The sequence below is a fragment of the Lithobates pipiens genome, unplaced genomic scaffold, assembly GCF_037356315.1.
Source record: "Lithobates pipiens isolate NorthernLeopardFrog02 unplaced genomic scaffold, aLitPip1_a1.2 Scaffold_69, whole genome shotgun sequence".
NCBI classification, from domain to species: domain Eukaryota; kingdom Metazoa; phylum Chordata; class Amphibia; order Anura; family Ranidae; genus Lithobates; species Lithobates pipiens.
In genome coordinates, this window is record NW_027507891.1 from 38,862 (window position 1) to 53,278 (window position 14,417).

General features: G+C 45.8%; 1 protein-coding gene across 1 annotated transcript in view; it reads right to left on the reverse strand.

Annotated features, from left to right (window-relative positions):
• LOC143959271 (uncharacterized) overlaps positions 1-14,417 on the reverse strand; it is a 113,540-nt gene that overhangs the window by 5,319 nt on the left and 93,804 nt on the right. The window contains exons 26-33 of the mRNA XM_077467947.1: positions 8,487-8,761; positions 7,607-7,684; positions 6,358-6,448; positions 5,230-5,597; positions 4,150-4,227; positions 2,896-2,986; positions 1,857-2,131; positions 966-1,043 (exon numbers count right to left, since the gene is read on the reverse strand). Of these exons, the coding sequence (XP_077324073.1) occupies positions 966-1,043; positions 1,857-2,131; positions 2,896-2,986; positions 4,150-4,227; positions 5,230-5,597; positions 6,358-6,448; positions 7,607-7,684; positions 8,487-8,761 (1,334 nt within the window). The remainder of the gene's footprint in view (positions 1-965; positions 1,044-1,856; positions 2,132-2,895; positions 2,987-4,149; positions 4,228-5,229; positions 5,598-6,357; positions 6,449-7,606; positions 7,685-8,486; positions 8,762-14,417) is intronic.

Genomic DNA, 14,417 nt, shown 5'->3' on the forward strand with positions numbered 1-14,417 from the left:
CTGCACATACTGCACTTGTTGACTTTTAATAGTAAGACACTTCCGTGTCCTGGAGTCCAGCGATGTCGGCACCGCAGATGTTTCCATGTGGGTGTGTGCCGCCTCCATTGCGACTAAGGGAACCGGGCAGTGTAGCCTTACGGATTCACGCTGGGAACCCTAGTGCGCATGCGCGAGGCTCCGCTCCTCTCTCCTACTGGCCCAGTGGCCGGGGAAGGAGGAGGGAGCCCTATCGGTGATGCAAATATCCATGGCTGAGGCTCCCGGAAGTGGGGACAGGATACCTGTGAAAGACAGGTTTCCTGCTCCCCCTCCCCCCTGAAAGGTGCCAAATGTGCCACCGGAGGGGGAAAGAGTACAATGAGAGGAAGTTCCACTTTTGGGTGGAGCTCCGCTTTAAGTGCATGTCTAGCCAAAACTTTTCTTTGAGTTGAATAGAGTAGGTAAGGGTTGGATCCCCTATTCAGTTTCCTTTTTTTTTTGGGGCTATCTGTGTCCTGTTAGGGAGATTTCCTTTTACTTCCCATCTTGGTGATGCTTCAAGGAATGAGGAAAAATCTCTCTAAAGTGAGGAGAATTCTCATCTTGGACAGATGTCACCACATTGTCCCCATTGGAAGATTCTCCCTCACCTCTTGCTGTCATGGCAAGTCTAAAATTCAGGATTCCCCCTTACTTTGTGTCTTATTGACAATGGTCACCAGGACATGGACAGGAAAGAATCAAATAAATACTTGGCAGAGGGTCTAACACATTCTTAGGCTATCCCAACTAAAAATGAGTTTTGCCTTTACATATGCTTTGAAATAGAAGGTTATGTCTAGTGAGAGGGGTCTCCGGAGCATCATCATCCAAAAATACTCAATGCTCAATGCTTCGTTTTTTTTTATCTAATGTAATATCTCTGCTTTCTAACCCCCCCCCCCCCCCCCCCGAAGATTTCCACTATAAATAAGACTACTTACGAATTCCGTCTTTGTCCAGTGCAAGGGGCGCCAATCTTGTTGATCATCTTGTGGGCGATCACTCTCTGCATTAGTTTCCTGATGATGAAGATAGAAAGGTATATGAGATATCGGCTCTACACAGAAGAATATAACGGCTTCCAAACATTTCTGCTTAGTATGAGTTGGAAATGTTTTTTTATGTTACATTTATCTAATGTGTAATATTTTTTTATCTAATGTTTTATTATATTTATTTATTGATTTTTATGGATTTCCATAATTCCAGTTTTGTGATTTGAGTATTATGAAAGTCAGAGGGGCATGAAAAAGACCCCCAAATATTTCCATAATCTATACCCGGGGGTGTCTACAGGGGAGGACTGACAACTCATGGGGCTCCCGGGCAATAGGAGATGATGGGGATCCCGGGCAATAGGAGAAGATTATAGGGCCCCCGGGCAATAGGAGAAGATTATGGGGCCCCCAGGCAATAGGAGAAGATTATGGGGCCCCCAGGCAATAGGAGATTATGGGGCCCCTAGGCAATAGATTATGACCACACAGTACACACATATACAGTATACACACACAGAACACACACTTAAAAGGTACTGGAGAGATGGGGCAGCTATAATCTTGGAATCTTTAAAAAAACACAGATTTTTACATTCTGTTCCTGGTTTTATTGAGGCTGGCAACCCTGATGGGGCCCCTTGGTGGCATGGGGCCCTCGGGCAGTGCCCGAATGGTCAGTCCGCCTCTGGGTGTCTATAAGACATGTAGATGAACTAGTAACATATTTTCCTATTGAAGTGTAATCCTCCATGAAGGCAATGTGACGGCTTCTATTGCCATTTATGTATTCTATATGGTCTAAAAATGTATTTAGAAAGAAAAATGTGTACTTACCTCTTCTCCTCTGGGTCCTCGGTGTCTGTCATCTTTTCATAGAGTTTCACCCTCTGTATTCTATCCCTCATCGCTTTAACCTTCCGTTCATTCTTTTTCTTCCACTCCACTTCTTCCTCCACTTTCCTTTTCTCCTCTTCAGTGAAGGTGTTTGTCTTCTCCTTCTCCATTTGCTCCCCCACCCCCATCTTCTTCCCTTCCATTTCCCCTTCCCTTTCCCCCTTTTCCCATGTCTTCTTCTGCTTGGCTGCTCCCTTCAGTTCCAGGCAGAGAGTCTATAAAGGAAAGAAAAAAAAAAACTTGGCTTAATATACAGATTTTAAAGTGGAACTGAATTCAAAACTTTGTGTTTTGGTTGGCCGTTGGGTTTCCTATCAGGTGTGCAGGAGGCGCGCCAACTCTTAATAGGAACCCAACGGCCAACTGAGAGGCCGGGTTCACACTGGAGATTGGCAGCGGCTCACAGCAGGAGTCCGGTACGTCTCCATTCAATGCTTCAGGCCTGGTTTCAGCCCCAATTTTGGGCTGAATTTGGGCCTGAAATGGACCAAAAGACGCAAAGGACTCCTGTGCAGATGGCACCGGAGCCGCTGCGGATGTGTGTGAACCGGCTCCATAGAGAGCCGGGCACAATCTCCTGCTATTGCGAATGGGATGCGGTGAAAGCCACATTCCATTCGCAATAGCTTGAACCCAACGTGAATCAGCATGGTTTAATAATTGTGGATAGAGTAGGGAAGGCTTAACACCCTATCAAGTTGGGTTTTTTTTTGTGCAGTCTAGTCCCTGCAAGGGAGATTTCTCTTCACTTCCTGAATTGGAGATGCAACAGGAAGTGAGAAGAAATCTCATTACAGGGAGGAAAATTCCCATTTTAGAGAACATTGGATGATCCACCTTCAACTCTTCTCATGACAAATCTACAAATTTAGGATTGTCTCCAGAACAAATAAAGGGGGAATCTCCGCAGCGGGAATACAGACTGCAATAAAAACTAGGCAGGGGATCTAATTCCAGCTTCCGGTTAGAGGATACTTACTTCTGTGATCTTCTCTCTCACGGATGGTTTGATGTTGGATAGGTTTTTGTTCTGGATTTCTTTCTCCTCCTCCTCTGCTATGACAAGAATGCTGTAAGAGAAATTGTAATGTAAAATATTTAGTTTTGCTGAAAATTTGGGATTGAAGTGAACTAAAACAGAAAATAGTACAAAAACTTTACATTTTACTAAAATAAAGCCCATAAAATCTTCTTTTTATTTCCTTAAACCTCCCCCTCCTCAAGGCGGAGGTCCGCCCACCGCTGCAAAAATGAAGAGCCAGCAGCTGCACATACTGCACTTGTTGACTTTTAATAGTAAGACACTTCCGTGTCCTGGAGTCCAGCGATGTCGGCACCGCAGATGTTTCCATGTGGGTGCGTGCCGCCTCCATTGCGACTAAGGGAACCCGGCAGTGTAGCCTTACGGATTCACGCTGGGAACCCTAGTGCGCATGCGCGAGGCTCCGCTCCCCTCTCCTACTGGCCCAGCGGCCGGGGAAGGAGGAGGGAGCCCTATCGGTGATGCAAATATCCATGGCTGAGGCTCCCGGAAGTGGGGACAGGATACCTGTGAAAGACAGGTTTCCTGCTCCCCCTCCCCCCTGAAAGGTGCCAAATGTGCCACCGGAGGGGGAAAGAGTACAATGAGAGGAAGTTCCACTTTTGGGTGGAGCTCCGCTTTAAGTGCATGTCTAGCCAAAACTTTTCTTTGAGTTGAATAGAGTAGGTAAGGGTTGGATCCCCTATTCAGTTTCTTTTTTTTTTGGGGCTATCTGTGTCCTGTTAGGGAGATTTCCTTTTACTTCCCATCTTGGTGATGCTTCAAGGAATGAGGACAAATCTCTCTAAAGTGAGGAGAATTCTCATCTTGGACAGATGTCTCCACATTGTCCCCATTGGAAGATTCTCCCTCACCTCTTGCTGTCATGGCAAGTCTAAAATTCAGGATTCCCCCTTACTTTGTGTCTTATTGACAATGGTCACCAGGACATGGACAGGAAAGAATCAAATAAATACTTGGCAGAGGGTCTAACACATTCTTAGGCTATCCCAACTAAAAATGAGTTTTGCCTTTACATATGCTTTGAAATAGAAGGTTACGTCTAGTGAGAGGGGTCTCCGGAGCATCATCATCCAAAAATACTCAATGCTCAATGCTTCGTTTTTTTTTATCTAATGTAATATCTCTGCTTTCTAACCCCCCCCCCCCCCCCCCCCCCCGAAGATTTCCACTATAAATAAGACTACTTACGAATTCCGTCTTTGTCCAGTGCAAGGGGCGCCAATCTTGTTGATCATCTTGTGGGCGATCACTCTCTGCATTAGTTTCCTGATGATGAAGATAGAAAGGTATATGAGATATCGGCTCTACACAGAAGAATATAACGGCTTCCAAACATTTCTGCTTAGTATGAGTTGGAAATGTTTTTTTATGTTACATTTATCTAATGTTTTATTATATTTATTTATTGATTTTTATGGATTTCCATAATTCCAGTTTTGTGATTTGAGTATTATGAAAGGCAGAGGGGCATGAAAAAGACCCCCAAATATTTCCATAATCTATACCCGGGGGTGTCTACAGGGGAGGACTGACAACTCATGGGGCTCCCGGGCAATAGGAGATGATGGGGATCCCGGGCAATAGGAGAAGATTATAGGGCCCCCGGGCAATAGGAGAAGATTATGGGGCCCCCGGGCAATAGGAGATTATGGGTCCCCCGGGCAATAGGAGATTATGGGGTCCCCAGGCAATAGAAGATTATGGGGCCCCCGGGCAATAGGAAATTATGGGACCACCAGGCAATAGGAGAAGATTATGGGGCCCCCAGGCAATAGGAGATTATGGGGCCCCCGGGCAATAGGAAATTATGGGACCACCAGGCAATAGGAGAAGATTATGGGGCCCCCAGGCAATAGGAGATTATGGGGCCCCTAGGCAATAGATTATGACCACACAGTACACACAGTATACACACACTCACACACATATACAGTATACACACACAGAATACACACACACTTAAAAGGTACTGGAGAGATGGGGCAGCTATAATCTTGGAATCTTTAAAAAAAACACAGATTTTTACATTCTGTACCTGGTTTTATTGAGGCTGGCAACCCTGATGGGGCCCCTTGGTGGCATGGGGCCCTCGGGCAGTGCCCGAATGGTCAGTCCGCCTCTGGGTGTCTATAAGACATGTAGATGAACTAGTAACATATTTTCCTACTGAAGTGTAATCCTCCATGAAGGCAATGTGACGGCTTCTATTGCCATTTATGTATTCTATATGGTCTAAAAATGTATTTAGAAAGAAAAATGTGTACTTACCTCTTCTCCTCTGGGTCCTCGGTGTCTGTCATCTTTTCATAGAGTTTCACCCTCTGTATTCTATCCCTCATCGCTTTAACCTTCCGTTCATTCTTTTTCTTCCACTCCACTTCTTCCTCCACTTTCCTTTTCTCCTCTTCAGTGAAGGTGTTTGTCTTCTCCTTCTCCATTTGCTCCCCCACCCCCATCTTCTTCTCTTCCATTTCCCCTTCCCTTTTCCCCTTTTCCCATGTCTTCTTCTCCATTTGCTTCTCCATTTGCTCCCCCATCCCCATCTTCTTCCCTTCCATTTCCCCTTCCCCTTCCCTTTCCCCCTTTTCCCATGTCTTCTTCTGCCGGGCTGCTCCCTTCAGTTCCAGGCAGAGAGTCTTTAAAGGAAACGAAAAAAAAACTTGGCTTAATATACAGATTTTAAAGTGGAACTGAATTCAAAACGTTGTCTCTTGGTTGGCCGTTGGGTTTCCTATCAGGTGTGCAGGAGGCGCGCCAACTCTTAATAGGAACCCAACGGCCAACTGAGAGGCCGGGTTCACACTGGAGATTGGCAGCGGCTCACAGCAGGAGTCCGGTACGTCTCTATTCAATGCTTCAGGCCTGGTTTCAGCCTGAATTTTGGGCTGAATTTGGGCCTGAAATGGACCAAAACACGCAAAGGACTCCTGTGCAGATGGCACCGGAGCCGCTGCGGATGTGTGTGAACCGGCTCCATAGAGAGCCGGGCACAATCTCCTGCTATTGCGAATGGGATGCGGTGAAAGCCACATTCCATTCGCAATAGCGTGAACCCAACGTGAATCAGCATGGTTTAATAATTGTGGATAGAGTAGGGAAGGCTTAACACCCTATCAAGTTGTTTTTTTTGTGCAGTCTAGTCCCTGCAAGGGAGATTTCTCTTCACTTCCTGAATTGGAGATGCAACAGGAAGTGAGAAGAAATCTCATTACAGGGAGGAAAATTCCCATTTTAGAGAACATTGGATGATCCACCTTCAACTCTTCTCATGACAAATCTACAAATTTAGGATTGTCTCCAGAACAAATGAAGGTGGAATCTCCGCAGCGGGGACACAGACTGCAATAAAAACTAGGCAGAGGATCTCATTTCAGCTTCCGGTTAGAGGATACTTACTTCTGTGATCTTCTCTCTCACGGATGGTTTGATGTTGGATAGGTTTTTGTTCTGGATTTCTTTCTCCTGCTCCTCTGCTATGACAAGAATGCTGTAAGAGAAATTGTAATGTAAAATATTTAGTTTTGCTGAAAATTTGGGATTGAAGTGAACTAAAACAGAAAATAGTACATAAACTTTACATTTTACTAAAATAAAGGCCATAAAATCTTATTATTTCCTTAAACCTCCCCCTCCTCAAGGCAGAGGTCCGCCCACCGCTGCAAAAATGAAGAGCCAGCAGCCGCACATACTGCACTTGTTGACTTTTAATAGTAAGACACTTCCCTGTCCTGGAGTCCAGCGATGTCGGCACCGCAGATGTTTCCATGTGGGTGTGTGCCGCCTCCATTGCAACTAAGGGAACCCGGCAGTGTAGCCTTACGGATTCACGCTGGGAACCCTAGTGCGCATGCGCGAGGCTCCGCTCCTCTCTCCTACTGGCCCGGCGGCCGGGGAAGGAGGAGGGAGCCCTATCGGTGATGCAAATATCCATGGCTGAGGCTCCCGGAAGTGGGGACAGGATACCTGTGAAAGACAGGTTTCCTGCTTCCCCTCCCCCCTGAAAGGTGCCAAATGTGCCACCGGAGGGGGAAAGAGTACAATGAGCGGAAGTTCCACTTTTGGGTGGAGCTCCGCTTTAAGTGCATGTCTAGCCAAAACTTTTCTTTGAGTTGAATAGAGTAGGTAAGGGTTGGATCCCCTATTCAGTTTCCTTTTTTTTTTGGGGCTATCTGTGTCCTGTTAGGGAGATTTCCTTTTACTTCCCATCTTGGTGATGCTTCAAGGAATGAGGACAAATCTCTCTAAAGTGAGGAGAATTCTCATCTTGGACAGATGTCTCCACATTGTCCCCATTGGAAGATTCTCCCTCACCTCTTACTGTCATGGCAAGTCTAAAATTCAGGATTCCCCCTTACTTTGTGTCTTATTGACAATGGTCACCAGGACATGGACAGGAAAGAATCAAATAAATACTTGGCAGAGGGTCTAACACATTCTTAGGCTATCCCAACTAAAAATGAGTTTTGCCTTTACATATGCTTTGAAATAGAAGGTTACGTCTAGTGAGAGGGGTCTCCGGAGCATCATCATCCAAAAATACTCAATGCTCAATGCTTCGGTTTTTTTATCTAATGTAATATCTCTGCTTTCTAACCCCCCCCTCCCCCCCCCCCCAAAGATTTCCACTATAAATAAGACTACTTACGAATTCCGTCTTTGTCCAGTGCAAGGGGCGCCAATCTTGTTGATCATCTTGTGGGCGATCACTCTCTGCATTAGTTTCCTGATGATGAAGATAGAAAGGTATATGAGATATCGGCTCTACACAGAAGAATATAACGGCTTCCAAACATTTCTGCTTAGTATGAGTTGGAAATGTTTTTTTTATGTTACAATTATATTTATTTATTGATTTTTATGGATTTCCATAATTCCAGTTTTGTGATTTGAGTATTATGAAAGTCAGAGGGGCATGAAAAAGACCCCCAAATATTTCCATAATCTATACCCGGGGGTGTCTACAGGGGAGGACTGACAACTCATGGGGCTCCCGGGCAATAGGAGATGATGGGGATCCCGGGCAATAGGAGAAGATTATGGGGCCCCCAGGCAATAGGAGATTATGGGTCCCCCGGGCAATAGGAGATTATGGGACCACCAGGCAATAGGAGAAGATTATGGGGCCCCCAGGCAATAGGAGATTATGGGGCCCCTAGGCAATAGATTATGACCACACAGTACACACATACAGTATACACACATAGAATACACACACACTTAAAAGGTATTGGAGAGATGGGGCAGCTATAATCTTGGAATCTTTAAAAAAACACAGATTTTTACATTCTGTTCCTGGTTTTATTGAGGCTGGCAACCCTGATGGGGCCCCTTGGTGGCATGGGGCCCTCGGGCAGTGCCCGAGCGGTCAGTCCGCCTCTGGGTGTCTATAAGACATGTAGATGAACTAGTAACATATTTTCCTACTAAAGTGTAATCCTCCATGAAGGCAATGTGACGGCTTCTATTGCCATCTATGTATTCTATATGGTCTAAAAATGTATTTAGAAAGAAAAATGTGTACTTACCTCTTCTCCTCTGGGTCCTCGGTGTCTGTCATCTTTTCATAGAGTTTCACCCTCTGTATTCTATCCCTCATCGCTTTAACCTTCCGTTCATTCTTTTTCTTCCACTCCACTTCTTCCTCCACTTTCCTTTTCTCCTCTTCAGTGAAGGTGTTTGTCTTCTCCTTCTCCATTTGCTCCCCCACCCCCATCTTCTTCTCTTCCATTTCCCCTTCCCTTTTCCCCTTTTCCCATGTCTTCTTCTGCTTGGCTGCTTCCTTCAGTTCCAGGCAGAGAGTCTATAAAGGAAAGGAAAAAAAAACTTGGCTTAATATACAGATTTTAAAGTGGAACTGAATTCAAAACTTTGTCTCTTGGTTGGCCGTTGGGTTTCCTATCAGGTGTGCAGGAGGCGCGCCAACTCTTAATAGGAACCCAACGGCCAACTGAGAGGCCGGGTTCACACTGGAGATTGGCAGCGGCTCACAGCAGGAGTCCGGTACGTCTCCATTCAATGCTTCAGCCAATTTTGGGCTGAATTTGGGCCTGAAATGGACCAAAACACGCAAAGGACTCCTGTGCAATTGGCACCGGAGCCGCTGTGGATGTGTGTGAACCGGCTCCATAGAGAGCCGGGCACAATCTCCTGCTATTGCGAATGGGATGCGGTGAAAGCCACATTCCATTAGCAATAGCGTGAACCCAACGTGAATCAGCATGGTTTAATAATTGTGGAAAGAGTAGGGAAGGCTTAACACCCTATCAAGTTGTTTTATTTTTTTTTGTGCAGTCTAGTCCCTGCTAGGGAGATTTCTCTTTACTTCCTGAATTGGAGATGCAACAGGAAGTGAGAAGAAATCTCATTACAGTGAGGAAAATTCCCATTTTAGAGAACATTGGATGATCCACCTTCAACTCTTCTCATGACAAATCTACAAATTTAGGATTGTCTCCAGAACAAATAAAGGGGGGATCTCCGCAGCGGGAATACAGACTGCAATAAAAAAAAAAATAAACTTGGCAGAGGATCTCATTTCAGCTTCCTGGTAGAGGACACTTACTTTTGTGATATTCTTTCTCCCCGATGTTTTGTCGCTGAATAGGTTTTCACTCTGGACTTCTTTCTCCTGTTTGCTGAAACTGTTGCTCCATTCTAAAATATTCTTAAAGTGATGGATTTTCTCCTCCTCCTGCTCCATTGCTCTGGCAGGAATCCTGTAAGAGAAATTGTAATGTGAAATATTTAGTTTTACTGAAAATTTGGGATTAAAGTGAACTAAAAGAAATGTAGAAACTTTAAATTTTACTAAAATAATGCCCATTAGCTAAAATCTTCTTTTTATTCCCTTAAACCTCCCCCTCCTTAAGGCGGAGGTCCACCCACCGCAGCAAAAATGAAAAGCCAGCAGCCGCACATACTGCACCTGTTGACTATTAATAATCGGACAGTTGCCTGTCCTGGAGTCCAGCGATGTCGGCACCGCAGATGATGTTTCCATCAGCTGTCGGGTGCGTGCCGCCTCCATTGTGAGTAAGGGAACCCAGCAGTGTAGTCTTGCGGCTTCACACCGGGAACCCTACTGCACATGCGCGAGGATCCGCTCCCCTCTCCTACTGGCGGGAGCCCGAGCGGTGATGCAAATATCCACGGCTGAGGCTCCCGGAAGTGGGGACAGCATACCTGTGAAAGATATCCTGTCCCCCCCCCCCCCCCCCCCCGAAAGATGTCAAATGTGGCACCGGAGGGGGGAAGGAGTACAATGAGCGGAAGTTACACTTTTGGGTGGAATTCCGCTTTAAGTGCATGTCTAGCCAAAACTTTTCTCTGCCTTGAATAGAATAGGTAAGGGTTAGATCCACTATTCAGTTACTTGTCTTTTTTTTTGGTATCTGTGTCCTATTAGGGAGATTTCCTTTTACTTCCCATACTGGCGATCTTACAGGAAATGAGGACAAATCTCTCTAAAGTGAGGAGAATTCTCATCTTGGACAGATGTCACCACATTGTCCCCATTGGAAGATTCTCCCTCACCTCTTGCTGTCATGACAACTCTAAAATTCAGGATTCCCCCTTACTTTGTGTCTTAGTGACAATGGTCACCAGGACACGTAGAGGGAAAAATGACCCCAGCAGGGACACAGAGCTATAAATACTTGGCAGAGGGTCTAACGCTTTCTGATCCCAACTAAAAATGAGTTTTGCCTTTACATATGCTTTGAAATAGAAGGGTATGTCTAGTGAGAGGGGTCTCCGGAGGATCATCATCTGACTTTGACAGATCTCCATACCGGGATCTCCTCCCAACTTTCTCTTTTCTCTCACAAACTCCATTTATTCTTATTGTTCTCCGCCAACTCTCAGACTCCCGAAGCCGGCGGAGCGCAATGCACATCTGTAAAGCACATCGCTGGGCTCTAGTTATCTTCAATGCTCTTCTGATTAAGCGGCAATAACTCTGCATTTTAAATCTCTTCTAAAGAATTCCATTATAAAGAAGACCACTAAGTGAATTCTGTACTTACCTGCGATGCATTTCTGCAGGACACGGAGAAGGAACTTTGTTGATGATCTTGTAGGCAACTACTTTGTGTGCAATTTTCCTGATGACCAAGAAACAAAAAAGGTAGATGAGATATCGGTTCTACACATATATAAGAATCAATATAACGGCTTCCAAACATTTCTACTTAGTAGATGAACTTGAAAGAAGCGTCACATAGAAGTTATATAAAGTGGATATTGGAGGGGACTCTGCTTACTGATCAGTCCTATGGATCTCCATAATTCCAGTTCTCTAGTTTGAGTAATATGAACATCAGAGGGACATGAAAAGGCCCCCCAGTGATTTCAGTTCTCCATACCCGGGGGGGCGTCTATAAGACATGTAGATGTCGAGTTATGTATTTTACTACTGAAGCGTAATCCTCCAGGAAGACAATGGGGGTTATTTACGAAAAGGCAAATCCACTTTGCACTGCAAGTGCACTTGAAACTGCACTTGGAAGTGCAGTCGCTCTAAGCCCTTTGTACACACGGGTCGGAGATTCTGCCAACTAAATTCGTCGGATTTTGTCCGACGGATTGTGTCCGAAACTGTTGCATACACACGGGTCGGACTAAGTTGTCGAAAAATCCGATCTTTTAGAACGTGATGACGTAATTTCGTTACGATGGGACTACATTCAGGCTAGTAGCCAATAGCTTTGATGTAGGAATTTGATCTGAGCATGCGTGGCACTTGGTCCGATCAAAATTCTCTACACATGATCGGAGTATGTCCGATCGGCCCAGTTGGTCGGGAAATATTTCCAACATGTTGGAAAATTGGGTCCGATGGATATTCCAATGGAATCAGTCCGATGCATACCTCACACAGTCGGATTATCCGACGACACGGTCCGATAGGACACATTCCGACGGATTATCCGACCGTGTGTACAAGGGCTTAATCTGAGGGGTAGATCTGAAATGAGTGGAAGCTCTGCTGATTTTATCATCCAATCATGTGGAAGCTAAAATGCTGTTTTTTTATTTTCCTTGCATGTCCCCCTCGGATCTACAGCGACTTTACTTCCAAGTGCACTTTCAATGCACTTGCAGTGCAAAGTGGATTTTCCTTTAGTAAATGACCCCTGATGTGACGGCTTCAATTGTCATTGACATATGTGTTCTTTAAATATATTTATATAGAAAAACGTGTACTTACCTCCTCTCCGCTGGGTCATTGCTGTCAAAGAACATTGCCATCATTTCCTTCTTCCAAGTTGCCACGTCCTGGAATTTCATATCCTTTGGGTCTTCCTGTAGCGTGCACTGTGTTTCTTGGTTGATATACACAATTGAAAGCTATAAAGAAAAAAAAAAAAAGATGTTAAGTTTTTTGTACACGTTTTAAAATGGAACTAAATTCCTAACTTTGTCTCTCGGTTGGCCATTGGGTTTCCTAACAGGTGTGGAGGGGGCATGCCAGCTTCTAATAGGAACCCAACGGACTTCCAAAGCAGCATGCATTATACGTTTAGGATAGAGTAGGAAATTATTAAACCCCTATCAAGTATCATTTTTTTCTTTTGCAGTCTAGTCCCTGCCGGGGAGATTTCCCCTGACTTACTGAATTGGAGATGCAAAAGAAAGTGAGAAGAAATCTCCCTACAGTGAGGGGAATACCCATCTTATGCCACGTACACACGGTCAGAGTATCCGTCGGAATGCGTCTTATCGGACCGTGTTGTCAGATAATCTGACTGTGTGTGGTATGCATCGGATTGATTCCGTCCGAATCTCCGTGGGACCCAATAATCTTTACTGTACAAATATTAAAATGGAACTAAATTCCAAACTTTGTCTCTTTGGTTGGCCTTTAAATTTCCTATCAGGTGTGCAGGGGACATGCCAGCTCCTAATAAGGAACCCAACGGACAACTGAAGTAGAGTAAGAAAGGCTTAAACCCCTATCAAGTTTTTTTTATGAAGTCTAGTCCCTGCTAGGTAGATTTCCCTTTACTTCCTGGATTGCAGATGCAATAGGAAGTGAGAAGAAATCTCCCTACAGTGAGGGGAAGTCCCATCTTAGACTGTAGTTCCCAGAACATTGGGTGATCCACCTTAGCACGCGTTCTCGTCATAACTCTAAAATTTAGGATTGTCACCAGAATAAATAAAAGGGGAATCTCCCCAGCGGGGACACAGACCGCAATAAAAATTTGGCAGAGGATCTAATTTAAGCTTCCTGTTAGAGGATACTTACTTTTGTGGTCTCGCTGCTCGAAGATGTTTTGACCGCACGGAATATTTTTAGAAAGCGTCTGAATAGGCTTTCTTTCTGGACTTCTTTCTTCTCTTCTCTTGGAGCATTGCTCCATTCCAAGATATTCTCATAACGCTTCAACTGGGCTCCTGCCTCTTCCGGTCCTGCTGCTGCTCTGGAAGGAATCCTGTAATAAAAATTGTAATGTGAAATATTTTGTTTTGAAAACATTTTGGGATTAAAGTGAACTAAAACAGAGATTGTATGAGCTTTATATTTTACTAAAATGATGCCCATTAGTTCAAATCTTCCTCTTATTTCCTTAAACCTTCCCCTCTTGAAGTGCATGTCTAGCCTAAACTGTTCTTTGCTTTGCACAGTGGCGTTGCTAAGCAGGTGCGGGGGGTGCGGGGCACACCCGGGTGACACCTGCCAGAGGGGTGACACCACCAACACTGCCTGTCGCACTGTGTACTGTGCCCGGCACGCCATGGCTGTTTCCCTCAGCGGAGCAGAACTAAGCCGCCTCCCCCTCCTCTCTGTTAACATACACAGAGGAGGAGCCGAGCTCGAGGGACACACACCGCTGTGTGTATGATTACTGCTGGTCTGAGGTAATGGGGGGTGTCTACACAGAGGGGGTTCTGCACAGAGGGGGGGTTTGCACTGGGGGGGGTCTGCACTGGGGGGTATCTGCACTGGGGGGTGTCTGCACGGGGTCTGCACAGAGGGGGGTCTGCACTGGGGGTCTGTACTGGGGGTGTGTGTCTGCACTGGGGGGGTGTCTGCATGGAGGGGGGTGTCTGCACTGGGGGTGCTGTCTGCACGGGGGTCTGCATGGAGGGGGTGTCTGCACTGGGGGGTCTGCATGGAGGGGGTGTCTGCACTTGGGTATGCATGGAGGGGGTTGTCTGTACTAAGGGGGGTCTGCACTGGGGGGTGTCTGTACTGCTGGGGTTCTGCACTGAGGGGGGGGTCTGTAACTGAGTGGGGTCTGTACTGAGTGGGGTGTCTGTATTGTTGGGGGGTCTACACTAGGGGGTCTGCACTGAGGGGGGGTGTCTGCACTGTTGGTCTGCAGTGAGGGGGGGTGGCTGTACTGAGGTGGGGTGTCTGTGCCGATGGGGGGTCTGCAGCGAGGTGGGGATGTCTGTACTGATAGAGTGGTCTGCACTGAAGGGGTGTCTGTACTGAGGGGGAAGGTTTA